This window comes from Astatotilapia calliptera, chromosome 9 (genome assembly GCF_964374335.1).
Source record: "Astatotilapia calliptera chromosome 9, fAstCal68.1, whole genome shotgun sequence".
Taxonomy (NCBI): domain Eukaryota; kingdom Metazoa; phylum Chordata; class Actinopteri; order Cichliformes; family Cichlidae; genus Astatotilapia; species Astatotilapia calliptera.
This window is the reverse complement of record NC_137430.1, coordinates 19,767,926-19,783,329: the sequence shown is the minus strand read 5'-3', so window position 1 is coordinate 19,783,329 and position 15,404 is coordinate 19,767,926. Positions and strand designations below refer to the sequence as shown.

Genomic DNA, 15,404 nt, shown 5'->3' with positions numbered 1-15,404 from the left:
CTGCGAGTCTTAACATGCTGCATCTTTCTGTCTGTATCTTTTCGTAATTAAATGTCTTTATGAAAACAGTCATGACTTAGTGTTCGCTGCAAGCACTTTAATGCCGCTGTACATAAAGAATAAAAGAAGAGCAGAAATGACCTTTTATATTTATTTATATTCTTACAGATCAACTATAAATAAAGAGATTCAACACCTTTAGCTTATTTAGCTCGACCTGGACATTTCATCAAAGGATCCTGTTCCCCGGAGCTGCAGCGTGACAGACGTCTTTATGAGAGGAGACCGGATAACCAGGAGAGTGCTGAACTCTCTGTCGTCACTGAAACACACATAACCACACTTTGAACGCGTTACATAAAGCTAGCTGGGTATTTTTTACTGTTTACGATTTCAATAGTAAAAATTCTTTCAATGGTTTGCTGCATTACCCGGGAGTGAAGCTGATCTGAAGACACTGGCTGCTGCTGGTGACGCGGTGCTCCTTGGACCCGAGCAGTCCAAAGTCAGGTTTTACTCCGAACACATGGGAGTCCCCTTCAACTGACTCTGCACAGGGTGAATGACACGAGTAAGGCTGACATGCTATGCAAAGCAATTTGGGCTTCACATAGAAAGATAGATTTCTAGGCAACATAGAGGTCACTGATTGATTTGTGATTACTTGTAATAGATTTCCAGAACATGTGGGCTCCACAGCTGTACAGATTTACTTCTCTGGTTTGCGTCTGGCCCACATAGCAGAGCCCAAAGTCAACGCTGACAGCAGATAAACGCAGTGTTGGAAGATCCAGATGAGCGCAGAGTGGCACCGTCTGCACAGAGCAAATAGACTATGTGAGGTCATATAGCAGCTCCCAACCGAGCTGTTATACACGCATTGAACAGATGTCCCTAACCTGCAGGGTGTTGTTGCTGTAGTGAATCAGGAGATTCTGCTCGAACCTCAGCTTCATCTGCCCGTTTGCACCGTGGATCAGCTTCACCCCAGGAGGGATTTCCTCATCTGTCTGTTCCACATGGTCCAGAAGAGGCAGGGAACAGTGGAAGGCCACTTTCACCTAGTATTTAAACAAAAGAGGGCAACACTTACAAATAATTGTGTAAATCAAATTCTAATGATGCTGCTGCATCCATGACTCATCTCACCCGCATGCTGTGTTGTGGCTTAAGCACTAAAGACTGATTGTCCCCAGACGGAGGATTCCTGGAGGTGCTGGTCGGGCCTCTGGGTTTTGGTTTGACCACTGAAAACGGAGGCTGAGTCCCCAGGCTGAAGTGCAGGGGCATCTCTGAAGTGTTTTTCAGCTGGAAGCTTTGTGTGATGTCAAATTCACGCACTACTATCTGCAAAAAAAAAAGAAAAATAGACTGTTCAAAATTAACTTGGGACAAACATCTCATGTGTGCACTTGCATGTCAGAGCACTGGTGATTAGTGTTGTACACTTCTCAGACCTACCTCGTTGTTTGAGTTTGCCATCAGTAAATCACCGGCCGAAGCACAAAACTCCAGCACCCCATCGTCCTCCTCCGCCTGCACTAAAAGCCTGCAGCGACAGGAAGTCAAGAGGAAGATATGCAACTTAATCAGACCACCTCTGAGCTGCTTTTACCTAACCTCAGCTTATTTTAATTTAAGAAACATAAATCGAGCAGGATGCATTACGTGTCCGGGTGGGAATATAATTGCTTACGCTGCAGTCTGAACGGCTGCTAGTAGATCCACTCTGACGGGCTCTAAATCCAAACCCTGAGCCCTCCCAACTTTACCGGGAACACAAGCAGCCAGCTGAATTACACACAACAATAAAGTATAAGGATTTAGGCTGGATCACAGTTATCTACTGTTTGCATTTCCCAGGATTTAACATCGAATCACAACAGCTTACCTCGGAGTCTAGGTTCATAAAACCCAGAGCCAAGCCGACACATCTGGACTTACGAGCAGCCCCAGAAAGGGTCAAAGGAGTAAAAGACACATGGATGGCTCTGCTGCTCTTTGCTGGAATCACCTTGAGATTTACAAAGAAAAGCATCATTACTCAGATGAAATAACAGACAACAAGCACGTGGCTAAAATCCTCCGACCGTACTATTTGTTGCGGTGTGATGCAGAAGGGGTAATCTGAGAGGTTGCCCATGTGAGGCCTGATGTGGACAGATATGAGTTTTTTCTTTCCAAGAGAGGGATAAAGACAAGTCTCCTCTTCTTCCCCATGCTCATCTTCAGACATATATTCTTCCTCTTCCACATCCTGAAATCAATACAGGAAAGCTAGGTCGAGCCATTCAAAGAAGAAAATGTGCGTTTATGAGGTTTTCCCACAGGATGTGTGGTAAAATCTTTAAGCATCTGCATCATGGTGTTCAATATATACTCACAGTCAAGCTTTGGAGAGAAGCACTTGTTTCCTCAGAAACTGTGGTGCGTGTTTTTTCCCATGCTGTTTCATTGAAGCTAGAAAGCCTCAGCGCGCTGCTCAGCACCTCGTTGCCATCAGCATCTTTAAGGGGGAAAGCGTCTCCAAACACCACCACAAAGTCCAGCAGTTTACCGTCGTTCTGATCTACGTTGTAAGTCTCCCAGTCCAAACGAATATCTGTCACCGAGCCGACATTTACATTATATCATTTAGAACTTATTTCTTCAAGCTGTATTTATGTCCTACGGGCAAGTGCAATTCAAAGTGCTTTCCAGTTGACTGATGAGCAGATAATAGGATTTCACAATGGCAAGGACAGCACTCTCAAAAGCACCGAAAGCCACTCGAAAACACCTAAAAGCGCCAAAACAGCAGCTACCAGTAAAGCCGAAGCTCTGTTTATATACATATATTATATATATATATTGATCTATTAAGCTCTATTATAAATCCCATTTGATATTTTTTATTCCAGTAATAAGCTGGAATGCAGTTAGTCCCTCAGACAGGAAACGACAGGGTCATTAAGTCCTTTTCCAGCACACAGTGTTTACTGAGAACACTTACCAAACATGGTGGGATTGTTGATGCGAAGAGAACGAGAAACGGTGTCACCACCCGATACATGAGTGCCAAACCTAATGATGAGGAGAGGTATTTCTCATTAAATGAGATAGCCGCTCATTAAAAATACACAAATATAGGTATAAATAGCTGGGGAAAAGGACTGTGGAACAGACTGTATGATTGGTCCCTGGTTCTGATCCTGTGCTCGTGGGCCCGTCATCTGGAAGTAGAGGGGGCAGCCTTTCACTGTCATATGGATGGGAATAAGCACAGGCTTGAGATCCCCCACCTGGATCAAAAATAAAGTACTGAATTAAAATAAAGAAAGAGGCCATTCAGATTCACCATAGAACTCAAGACACACTGCACAATCACTCCCTGCTTTATCCACAGTTTACAAAATGAACATCAGTGTGTACTAAATGACACCATAAACTCATCAGGAACATGTTTTCTGAGATCGTAGAGCAGAAAACAGGTGTCGCCACCTGCTGGCCATTAAAAGAAATGCAGATTTAAGGTAGTTCTACAATGGCTTTACCTTTTAAGACTTAGTAGCTACATCCATGTTTTATATCCAGTTTATTACATCAGTTACATCACATTTATTAGCTTAAACTGTGGCAACATACTTTGCATATGAGGTGGTCTGTGTACTCCCCCCACATGTCAGTGTAGGCAGTCACGTCCACAGCCCGACTCTCAAACGCTCCGAGTGTCCCCGTGTGTGGCGTGACAAAAAAAGCGGCGCCTTTTCCATGAGCCAGCAGGCTACTCACAAACTCTGGCAACGAGCAAACAAACAGAGTCAGTTCCTTGTTTCTTTATATCAAAAGCACAATCTGAAGATGATGCATACCCTCGTGTGCTTTTTCCTCTGCTTTCTTAGCTTGAAGAGAGTGGAGCGGATTCGTGACGTATGCAAATCTGCGATTAAGATGCAGCCAGTGTCAGATTTTCTGTCAAAGCAGAGTTATACTTTGATCAATAATTCAGCTCCCTTCACCTTTTCTCTGGCTGCTTATTTGGCTTCAAGGCATGGCAGGTGAAATATTCTGCCTCTACGGTAAAAGGAGCCGGGATAGCAGTTTGATTGGTTATCAGTAACTGCTTGCTAACAGCACTCTTCAAAATGACACCATCTCCAAACTCAAGTACTGGTGTTGAAGGACTCTGACCATTTGGACTAGAACGAGAAAAAACAGTTTTTTCAGTATCTGAAACGGAGTTATTTGATGCAGTGGATTTTTAGATGCAAGACTTTAAGGCAAGTTCACTACCAGACACCGGGCACACTGTAAGACACACTGAGTTTCTTGGGTTTGGCCACAATTCCAACAACAAGAGGGGAGTTCATTCCCTGGACTTCACAGACAGCAGCAACCTCGGTCAGCTCGAGCTAGAAGAAAAAAGGTGAGACTTTTTTCTTTCAAACTTTAGGTGTGTTCAAAAAAATGCTGCAAACTAGCACTTACGTCTGTGTGAGCAGTAAAAGTCACTGTGATCTCCATGCTGACTTTAGGTCCCAGAGTACCAGAGGAGGGGTCAAAGGTGGCTGAACACAGTGAAGCTTGTTTGCCCTGCAGCTCGGCCTGTTCAAAGCAACAATAACTATTAAAAGACAAGCTTGATATAGCCCACATGTCCATGGAGAAAGATCTATTTCCCATTAATAATATGTACTGAAACAACCTTTTCCTGCATACGCTAGTGCAACTTAATACAGTGAATGTTGTGTTGCATACCAGCCAACTGAACTGTGATGGCAGCAGGGTCTGATTGAAAAGAGTTACGGTGCCTGTGGCAGAAGCTCCAACATAAAGTTCAGGGAAGGACAGCGTGCAGTTCAGAAGACAGACGTGGGACGACTGCACGTCTGCTCGCACTGACAGGTGACTGTAGGGAACACACAGGTAGTGCTGTTACTTACTCACATCTTATTAATATGGTTAATATGGTTTTTGTGGATTGTATTCTAGACTAAAAGGAGGAATCACATTGTTTTATGTGACTGTGCTTCCTTACCATCCTGTCCCATTTTCCACAGTCAGTTCCAGCTCAGTTTCAAACAGCTGGCAGGAATGTGGCTTAAAGAGCACGTCCACATTGCAAGAGGCCAAGGGAGGCAAGAGACCCCTGCTGGGTTCAACTGAGATCTAAGCAGCAACACAGATTGTTTATATGGAGTCACTTCATGAACAGAATGAACAGTCAGCCTAGCTTTCATTTTATCGTGTTTCCTATGTACCTGTGAGTCTTGATGCTTTCTCTCCAGGATCCAAGAGGCTTCCAGCTGGGTGGTATTGGTAAGGAGCAGGGTAGTCTGAGTCTGTTCTCTGGGTCTTATGGGTCCAAAGTCAATGCTGGGCACATTGAGAGTCACTGTGGGGCCCTGTTTAACACCACCAAATGATAGTAATGTCACAAAAATAGACGCTACAGTAATGCATTTATGCTGTGTGGTTCAATCTTACTTTGAAGGAGACTTCTACAGCCAGAGTGACCGGCTCATGGTGGTGCTGTATGTGGCAAACCAAACTAGTCACAATATTCTCTGCTTTCCCTCCCGTCACAGTAAGACTGAAGTCAAAACATTCATTCTCCTCTGGATACGGCCCAGTAAAGAATTGTCAAGCCAAAAAACAAAAAAGATATAAACATTTAAAAATTATACTTTTTTTGCACCATTAAGCAGATCAACTCTGTAATGCACCTATTCTGCCAGACGATGGCTCCACTTCTATTACATGACAGCTGCTGTTAATTCTCTCCCATTGAAAACAGATGAAGGTTTTGCTGTGGTTCCACATCTGGTGCACGTACAACACAGAAACAATAAATTCATTAATAATAGCGATGTGGGAGCAGAATGAAGTGATTTAACTCCACTATTAGAAACTAACCTTGAACTGCCTTGAAGTGGGTGTGCAAATAAAAATCTCTCCGGGGATCACAATGGCGTAAGGCTCCAGCAAGATCTGATAAGGCTCCGTTGACCCCTTGACCTCTATCTCCATGATGATGACGCTTGTTACCTTGGAGCCAGGCTGCACGGGCTGAAGGACGCTATATCTCCCCAAATTATACAATTTGTTAGATACAAAAAAATAAAAAATGAACAAGGCAGGCATTGTTTAGTAAGCATCATGTGTGAGAGCTTGTGATTTTATTTTGTTATATTAACATTTATCAACCTGCTGTCGGAAGGCTCTGGTGGCAGCTGGGGGATGTCTCTCAGGACTAAGTGGCAGACACTGTGATAATCCTTTAACTTGAGAAAACACATTCTTCATTCAAGAAATGCAACATTGTTTACCACAATGATACAATGATTGCTGGATTTATTTATTTTTTTCAGCTATTTATCCCGAGTCCTCTTTACCTCTTTAGGACAAAAGATGAGCAGATACTCTTGGTCCTGGCAGGGAGCCAGGATGCCTGTTGAGGGGCTGACATGGAAAACCTCGTCTGTGGCCAAGTGGAACTGGATATGTGAGGCATCAGGGCTTTCCCGTGGAAGCAGAGGATGCAAGTTGGGCTTCATGATCTGCCAGTGAAAAGGAAGCTCCAAGTGGCTTTATTCCGAGATGAAGAAAGGAGAAAGAAACAGACATAAAATGTGTTATTTACTGATCTCTGAAAGGAATTTTGCTGTTGCAAAAAACAACAACACAGAGTCAGAAACAGAGTTTATTAGCATTTCATTATTCCATCCGGGAAACTTCAGCAATGTTAATACAGCTAGTACGGGTGCTTGAACCCTATCTTATGTTACCCTGTGGCCAAAAATTTGAAAAGGAAGAGATTTGCTTATAAAACACATGAGACGTGCGACTCTTACACATTGTTTCTGATGACAAGCTTCTTCTGTTGCACAGAGTGAGGGTTGCATGGGCTGAAACGGATAAAGTGCTCTGCAGTAAGGTCATGCACCTCTCCAACCACAGGAGGCTCCTCCCCCCCAGACACAGACACCAGCTCCAGTGCGATCAGCTGGCCCTCACCTGAGAAGCAAACGCACATTACACACAATGCATAATTTATTGCGGAGCATAGCTCTTAGCAATGCCTCTTGTTGGGATTTACCTTCAATGGAAATGTCTTTCACCTGGCAGTTGTCACACACAACAGTGAAAACCTGGCAGCTCTTCTCAGCGGTGGTTGGAAAGAAAACCACCTGTAAATCCACATTAACACTTTTTTTTTTACATGCTCAGTTTCCATAGATACAGTCAGCTGATTAGAAGTCAGAGGTGGGGGAACTGAAAGGAAAAAACAAAGAAGAATTGAATTAACATATTACTCTACCTGATTTTAAATCCAGACTCACCTCAACAACAGTGGCCTCTCCTGGCTCCAGTACAAAAAGGGAGGGACTGACAGCAAAGGGTGGCTGCTCAGAAAAGTATGTTCTGGCCAAAGACTATATAAAGAAAATTGGAGCTAATGAGAATGAGACTGAGCTGTTTGGTTGCAGAAAAACTGAATTAAAACATTGATATATTTATATGTGTCAGTTTTTTTACCCTAAAATTTGAAGCTGGCCACTCGTCCTTGGGAATAATGCAAAAGGTCCCAGTGCTGAGGCCCACATTTTGGCACAGAAACTCAACAAACTTGACTCCTCCAATGAGACAGTAACCACAGTCCAGGACTCTTGGTACTGAAGAATAAGAGGGAAGCATATCAGCAGTACATCGGCAAATGAAGTAACTAATGTGAATAACAACAAAATTGGTGGGGCAGATTGCAGTGAAAACATACAGGTGAGAATAGGAGGAGGTCTCCATGCCTCAATCGGTACCACAAATGGGCCCTCCGCCTGGGTCTCCACCACTATATAGTCCTTGTAGTCTCCCAAGGAGTCTGGAGCAAAACGCAGCGTGTACTTACAGCTCATCCCCGGGGCAACAACGCCCCCTTCACCTGGGAATCTCCCTGCCAAAACGTATCACAATGACAACAATCTGAATTTTGTGTGGTACTGCTTATCTTCAGATAGCTTAGTGTAAGTTAAAACGTGAGGTTAATATTGGCATACAGAGGAGCTGCTGTCTCCACAGGAATGCTAAAACTGTATTCCAAAATGAAAACTTTTTTTTGTGGTTAAAGCTCTGTGGCATTCCTGTTTAATGCAGTCACTTACACTTTGACACACTTGCTTATTTCCTCACCACATCAACAACAAGAAAATATGCACCATCCAATCAGAACCAAAAGGAGCTCACCCAAGCCAATAGAGAAGTAAGGAGTGGTAGGAGGGATCACTCGGATGTGGCGGCTTGAAGAAGTCACGTTTTTAAGCTCCAGTGTAGTCTGAGACAGGAAAGGGCAGGGCAAGGGCTTGTTACAGTGCACCAATTCACAGAAAAAGGAGGATTCCGTTTTTGTCTGGTTATAAAAGCTCTGAAACACACCTCATAGATGTTTCCCACACTATAGTTGGTGAAAACCACCACTGAAGGTTTTGCTAGGAAGACTGGAATCGGCTCCTCGGCGGGGCTTTCAAAGTAAGAGTACAAACACAACCGCACCTGAGCATTGTGTGTATTCACAATAAAGACAGGCTCACGGGAAGTGAAAGATAGGAAACAATCAGTTGTGGCTTTCAGTCACACTACAATACACAACACACATAATAGTCAGCTTGTCTTTTTTTTAGAGACGCTTGGCTGTACCAGCAGAGTTTATCTATGTACAGTACATATTGATTCTGTGTGTGTCTAGTAGAGTGTGGGGACGTGCATTTGATGTAAACAGCCTGACTGCATTATGTGAGACTACATCATGTTCAGAGTATCAACTTACACATCTCTGCTATGGCACAAAGGGGGTACAGCTGTTTTCCACTGAGGTAAATGATACTCGTGTTTGCTGTGGATATTGAAGGGGATTGTCTTGCCTGAGCTTCCTGCATTTCCCATGCAAAAATGTCCTATCAGCAATGTGCCTTAACTGTACATGCTTCCTTATCACAAAATGATAAGGATGTTCCTTGAAATTATTAAAAAGCCTTTTATTCTCTTTAATTACCTTTTCTTTTTAGCGCCTTTGCTCTCAGGCTCTGCCTTCCCTTTGGTTCTGGGCCTGATGAGGGACGTGCCGCCCTGCTGTGAATTTAGGGGAAGGAAGCGCGGATTGCGAAGGAAGCTCTGTCGATCTTTCAGCTTCAGAAGTTTCTCCCAGCCATCCGCTCGATCCTTCACACTTGGCTCACCCTTCCATTTTGGCTTAGGCTTGGTCTGGTTTGGCTTGGAAGATGATTTTGATGGAATTACATTTTGAATTTGAATGCACGTTGTTCCCAGGTTGTCTTTTTTTGCTATTGTTTAACAACCTTTTTATCCAATCATTATTATTTTTGATTGTATTTGGAGAAGAAACACAAAAATTGAATTAAAATACCTACTCGACCTTTGCCCAGGAAAAAGGGATCAGCAGCGATATATAAAGATCTTATCAATCTCCTCACCTCCCTTTGAGTTTCCTTCCTCCTTGGGGTGTCTGAGCAGGACTCAAAGGTCACACTGTGGTCTAACTGGATGTCTACAAAGCCCGTTTTTTCTGGGCGGCGAATGACTGTGTAACCATCATCCTGAGGCTTTCGGGACACATGCATGGTGAAGGCAATGGTCGGTTTGGCAGGATTCCACTTTTCTGACAAGAAAAGAAAGTTTGTAGCACCGAATCACTGGCAACTAATAAATTTAAGATAAATGTTAAAGAGGGTCAGATACCTGCTGCTGGTGCTCGTACATGTGGTTTTTGTGTAGCCAAGTAATCCTTTGGGGAAATCAGATTATTCATTTCAAGAAGATCTTCATCCACACACCAGGAAAAGGCTGATTTGACTGAAAATAGGTATAAAAATCGAATCAAATGAGGCATTCTGAAAACAAATAAACACATGTAGATGGTGGGATTAAGCAAGCATGATGAGCTCTTTGGTACATGAGTGCAGAGATACATACAATCTCAGTGCATCAGTACCCTCATCATCTTTTTGTGTTCTTATTCTCACCTTCATTACTACTCTCTCACTTCTCTGATTTATTCTTAGTGCCGATTGGTTGCAGAAGGCTCACCACACACATATAAACCTAGACAACGCAGTGGTGGTCAGCAACTAGTGTCTTGGTCCCTCATTCCTCATCCCTCAACTCCATGAGCACTGACTTTATCTTTCTGTTATCAGCTTTGTTTACTAAGTATAGTTGAGTTTGGAGTTACCAGCAGACCTGTTTTCTGTTGCGTTTCTATTACTCTAGTTTACAAAAACTACTAGGAGAGAAGCCTGAATCCAATAGCCCGCTGTGTGGTTGGTTCACAGACTTCTTCTTCTTTTGTTTTAGCCGGAGCTCCCACCTCTTGTTTGTAATTTCATGATTGAAATCTTGTTGAATGCCACCAGCGTCATGACATCTTATATGTTAGGTTCCTTTGAGCCATACATTTAGGGACAGAAACACTAGTATATTACAGCAATATAACACAGTTATATTTTTAAAAGTTTTTAAAGTTTTTAAAAGTATCTCACCTGTAAGCAGTTCCTGATGATCACAGACATCTCCTGCTGTCGCCTTCATTCTCTCATAGGCCTGGTTTTCTTTGGCTGCAGCACATGCACTGGCCTGAATCATGTGATTGTCCAGCATGTCAACCTGCTTAATACGCTGTTCATACTCCGAATGAACCTGTGTGGCAATAGGGGAAAAATAACACTGTATTATTCTTCAGCTGACTTTTGACAGTGATTTTTTTTACAAGTTGTAGATGAGTGTATATGATTACCTGTTGGAGTTCTTCAACGTATCTGTCATGATAGCTGCCTCGTACACGTTTTGTTTGAACTAGGTTGGACACAGTGTCTTTTCTAATTATGTCGTTTGTGTAAAGATGCTTAAAGATGCTTGCTAGTACATGAGAAATATTCTGGGATACAACGAAAGAGAAGTTAGCTTTTTCATTAGTATTATTATCATTAGTTTTGATGTTCCCTAGACATTTAAAGGTGTCAGGTGGATCTTACCTGGGATTTTCCACACGCGGGTCTGTGAGTGTTCACAGAAGGGTCAGCCCGCAGCTTTCCTCTGGTCTCCGGCTCCTCTTCCATAGCTGACACGTCTACTGTAGCTAAATGGATCATGCCAAATGTTACAGAGGTGTTAGTAAGAAAGAGATATATTCGTAGCTTAGATTAAGTAATTTATAAACTGGTGCGACGACTTCATAATTTGTCAGCCATGTTTTCTTACATGGGGTTGCTATAGCAACAACCAAACTTCCTTCTAGACAGGAAATTACGTTTTAGCATTTTTATATGTAAATTTAAATTATATATTATTGGTAGTAGTAGTACTAATTCGTGTTAATATTAGGACGACAGTTTAGTTTAGTTTTATTGAAATCGGTTCAAATCACTTCTAAGTATCTTCTTCTTCTCTGCTCCCTTTATACTGCGGTCAAGTGAGCAGCACTGACATGTGAAGTAACGGTCAAGCCAGCCGTACCTCTTACGCGTATTACGGTATGGGTGCTGACTGGCTTAAAAACACCTGAGTCTTCTGTATCCTGCCATTTATCACTATTTTGCTACTCGATCCACTTCCAGTTTTGAAATATTTGCAATACGCCCAACCAATGCAGTGTCGTCAGTGCAGGGGCGGATCTAGAGAAATTTTCTTGTGGTGCCATGGAAATCAAATGAGGTGGAAAAATCAAAGCGTTTTTTAAGCACATAATGTAATCTATAACTTAATTATTTTCTGTATCCCACATAATTAAACATCTCAGTTACAAAAAATAATAAATAAATATGTATCCCAATAAGTATAAAATCCAGAAAGCTACACAACATGGGGCGATTCATTTACAAACACAAGTCTAACTTGGGTTTCACACTGTTTTCTGTTAGAAAAATTCAAATTGTTGCTTACATTTACACAAAATGTCAGAAATCTGCACTGTCATGAACAAATGTTTTTCATCATTTGCTGGGCTGAGGTCTTTTGCACCTGCAAATTGTCTTATTTCATTAATAACCTCACTGGCACACAACAAAACAGCAAATACATTACACACTGACTATGTCTGTGAAGGTTCTCAGTCATCCAGTCTTCAAGCAACTTAAAGAAGCTCCTTAGACTACACACTGACTACATAAGACAACACAATGTACTAACTACACACTCCCAACACAACTCCACACCTATCTATCATTTCAAAACTCTCTCACTCGTTAGCTCTTGTTGCCCAAACTCCCCAAACTTCCCCCTCTTCCTCAACAACCAAATCCCGCATGTTGCCATTTTTTTAACAGGTCGACATGGTACATTTTTCCACCAATAGGAAAGAGGTGGCTTTTTTTCTTTCTTTACTTTTTTTTAACCGCTTATAAAAAAAAAATTAATCATTGCTCTGGATTTAGTGGCTTGTCATTAAAATTTTAAAACTGATGTACTTTGAAGTAAGAACTTTCAACACGAGATAAAATAGAGACTCAGGGTGGCTGCAGCTTGTTGCTATGTCAGCTTCACATGTCGGTCATGTGATTTGGAGTTGCAGCACACAGAGGGTTAATAACACTCACTCACAACACTCATAACACCATTTGTTAATGGTGGAAGGGGGGTACAATTATGCAATATATTCAATTTTAGAATGTATATTCAGCTGTAATTGTTGCTGGGCTCAAAGTGTTAATGTTATCTTATTTTAATAAAGAACACTGTCATATGCAAAGCTAAAGTGGCATTAGGAGTATTAAGAGATCATTTTAGGGCAGCACATGCCACCCCATGCCACCTCTCTAGATCCGCCCCTGCATCAGTGTTGATCCTCTTCAGTTTGCTTACCAGTGGGAGTGGAGCATGCCACAAAAGGTGACAACTCATCACAGTTGCTTCATTCCACACTTGTAAAGCAGCAGAGCTCCTTCTGCCTCTAACTGATTCACCCTTTCAGCCACGAACAACACTTCAGGATAGTAAACTCTGTCCAATGTAATTGGGATAGAGTTTACTATTAAATTTTTCTGAAACCATCCAATTCATTGGGCTGTGAGCTAGAAGGGTAGGAGTGAGGGTAAACTACAGTAAGAATCCAGTGAAATATTTGTGCCACCCTTTGCAGTTTTAGTTTAAAGCCGGGACCGGGATTGCTCAGTAGATAGCATGGTCGCCCCACGATCTGAAGGACAGGGATTCGGTTCCACTGAACAGCTACGCTGAGGTACCCCCGAGGAAGGTACCATCCCTACACACTGCTCCCCGGACGCCTGGTTAGTGGCTGCCCACCGCTTCACTGAGTGAATGGATTAAATGCAGAGAGAGTAATTTCCCCACAGGGATCAATAAAATATACTTCATTATTATTAATATCAGTTCAAAGTTGAGAATATTCAAAGCACAGTACTGTAATTTTCTCAGAAATCATACAGTTCTTTGGGCTGTGAGCCAGAGGAGGAAGAGTGAGGGTGATCCAGAGTAAGAATCCAGTGAAATATTTGCGTCACCTTTAACAGTTTTCCTGTAATAAAAAAACAAACAAACAAACAAACAAAAACCCCACACATAATCAAAAATACAGTGCAGCAATTTTACTTAGTTGGGGATCAGGTCAGGGTGAACAGGAATGTACAGTATAGTGAGAAGATATTGCTTTGGAAATATATTATCAACTCTTACAGGATATATAAACGTGTTTTTTTTTTATTTTCAATGCATAGTGCAGGAATTAGAAATTAATTTATAATTATATATATCAACTGCTAATACTTCAAAACTTGAAGTTGGATTGAGAGGTAAAATAGTGAAAATGGCAGGAGTTGGCACCCGTACCGTAACATGCGTAAGAAAAGTGCAACAACATTGTGTTTGTGGCTGGGGGTGCGGCTAGCTTGACGGTGACTTTGCATATGAAGGCTCACTTGACCACAGTCCCTTTAGGGGATGCCAGAGCATATTATCTGCCTCCATCTCGCCCTATCCTTAGCATCTTCCTCTGTGACACCTGAACCTGCGTCAGGTGTCAGGTGTCTTCACTACATCCATCTTGTAAACCTGCCCTTTCACTTCTGTTTCAAATCACCCCTGACAATCACTCACTCCACCCTGGCTACATTTTCTTCTCCACCTCTCTTGAGCAATGTCAGTTGCTTTGGATGGCTGACCGAAGCAACTTAAAGTGTGAAGCTCATCATTTTTAAACTCAAAGAGTCTAAGCAGTAGTTTCCAGATGACAGGACTCTTTCAGCGTTTGATAAAGTTGAATGAATTTGATAAAATCCCTCTTATTTTCAGTTGGCTCTGATACAGTGAACAGTCTGAGACAATAAACCACCCGATGAAACCAGATATACCCAAAACACAACAAGCACATACCACACTATCATATTGTCTCTTCTGTACACATGCAATTAGTTTTCCAAGAAACTTCGCAGGAAAAAAAAGCTGTCTGTCATTGTACAACGTGGGAAGATAAAAAACAAACAGGTTTTAGCTGTTTGTGTAATGCAAGCTGCATTTCAAAGCATTAAAGTGTGGGCATGCGCCTGTGTCACTCGAAATAGCTGCTGCACCAAGCAGTGTTATTTAAACACATTTGAAAGTCGTTTGTGTTGAAGAGGCCAACGATTCCAGAACAAAATCTTTCACTGTGTCGATCAGCTCATATGGTGCTCAAGTGGGATTGTCAAAGGGCCAATTGTGAGGCTGGCTTTGTACCTCCTTGTGGTTTGTCAGGCATTTTTTTTTTGCCCACAAGACATGCTCGAACACAAGGGCTCACAGGCCAGAGAAAACAGGGAGACTCTCATAATAAAGCGGCACAAAGAGAGATCTGTCAACAACTAAAAGGAGTCTGTGCAACAAGCAAACACTATTTACCTATGTTTCAAAGCAAAGCATCCACATTAAGTGACACACACACCCAAACCCCCACACACAATTGATCAGGAGCATTCTTGCGTGCACAAGAGATTGACTCTGTGAGAATGAAAATCTGGTCCTGCTTGTTTTTCTTTTTCCACTGCTCAACCTGTTTCTTTAGAGCAGTTCTCATTGTGTGTTGAGGTCAGAAGGCTTTAGAGTGAGATTTCGAGATCAGATGTGTTTTTAAAAAGAAAACCGAAGTGACGATGACATGGAGGTGGTATGCTGTGGAGTAATGACAACACTAACCCTGCACAGTGCAAAGAGGGATAGGCTAAAGCACGAGGGCTTTAAATGGCAGTTCTGTACCAGAATGGGGCAAAACCCTGAATAAATCACATCACACTTTGGGTGCCAGAATGGCACAAATAACGCACAATGGCAGTCAGGTCGATGCTGCTACATTATAAAACTATCTGGAGGTTTAAGTTTGACTTTATGAAAGCAAAATTAGTATTTCTTTCCACATGTGTAATTTTCAC

At 42.2% G+C, this 15,404-nt stretch overlaps 1 protein-coding gene and 1 long non-coding RNA gene across 2 annotated transcripts; one reads left to right on the top strand and one right to left on the bottom strand.

Annotated features, from left to right (window-relative positions):
- Positions 1-137: 137 nt before the first annotated feature.
- Positions 138-11,247, bottom strand: dlec1 (DLEC1 cilia and flagella associated protein). The gene is made up of 38 exons (XM_026179636.2): positions 11,022-11,247; positions 10,784-10,924; positions 10,530-10,686; positions 9,730-9,843; positions 9,465-9,649; positions 9,026-9,243; positions 8,410-8,494; positions 8,221-8,308; positions 7,757-7,930; positions 7,519-7,655; positions 7,323-7,415; positions 7,079-7,169; positions 6,834-6,996; positions 6,375-6,567; positions 6,187-6,263; positions 5,896-6,058; positions 5,706-5,802; positions 5,467-5,597; positions 5,241-5,384; positions 5,018-5,148; positions 4,738-4,888; positions 4,468-4,584; positions 4,273-4,391; positions 3,999-4,178; positions 3,852-3,919; positions 3,625-3,776; positions 3,166-3,281; positions 2,993-3,063; positions 2,385-2,602; positions 2,096-2,257; positions 1,892-2,014; positions 1,697-1,791; positions 1,462-1,549; positions 1,150-1,347; positions 900-1,061; positions 665-815; positions 432-549; positions 138-322 (listed from the first exon to the last, which is right to left on the bottom strand). The coding sequence occupies exons 1-38, from the start codon at positions 11,136-11,138 to the stop codon at positions 208-210; spliced, it is 5,103 nt and encodes a 1,700-aa protein (XP_026035421.2). The 5' UTR covers positions 11,139-11,247; the 3' UTR covers positions 138-207.
- Positions 8,243-9,284, top strand: LOC145430946 (uncharacterized). The gene is made up of 2 exons (XR_013911293.1): positions 8,243-8,502; positions 9,039-9,284. It is a non-coding gene; the product is annotated as an uncharacterized LOC145430946 (long non-coding RNA).
- Positions 11,248-15,404: the final 4,157 nt, after the last annotated feature.

Excerpts from the sequence above, each read along its gene's own strand:
- dlec1 (XM_026179636.2), bottom strand. The coding sequence starts at position 11,138 with ATGATCCATTTAGCTACAGTAGACGTGTCAGCTATGGAAGAGGAGCCG. Across the intron at positions 6,059-6,186 it reads CCAGAGCCTTCCGACAGCAG|CGTCCTTCAGCCCGTGCAGC; the intron begins GTTGATAAATGT and ends GGGGAGATATAG. Across the intron at positions 1,348-1,461 it reads TGGCAAACTCAAACAACGAG|ATAGTAGTGCGTGAATTTGA; the intron begins GTAGGTCTGAGA and ends TTTTTTTTGCAG.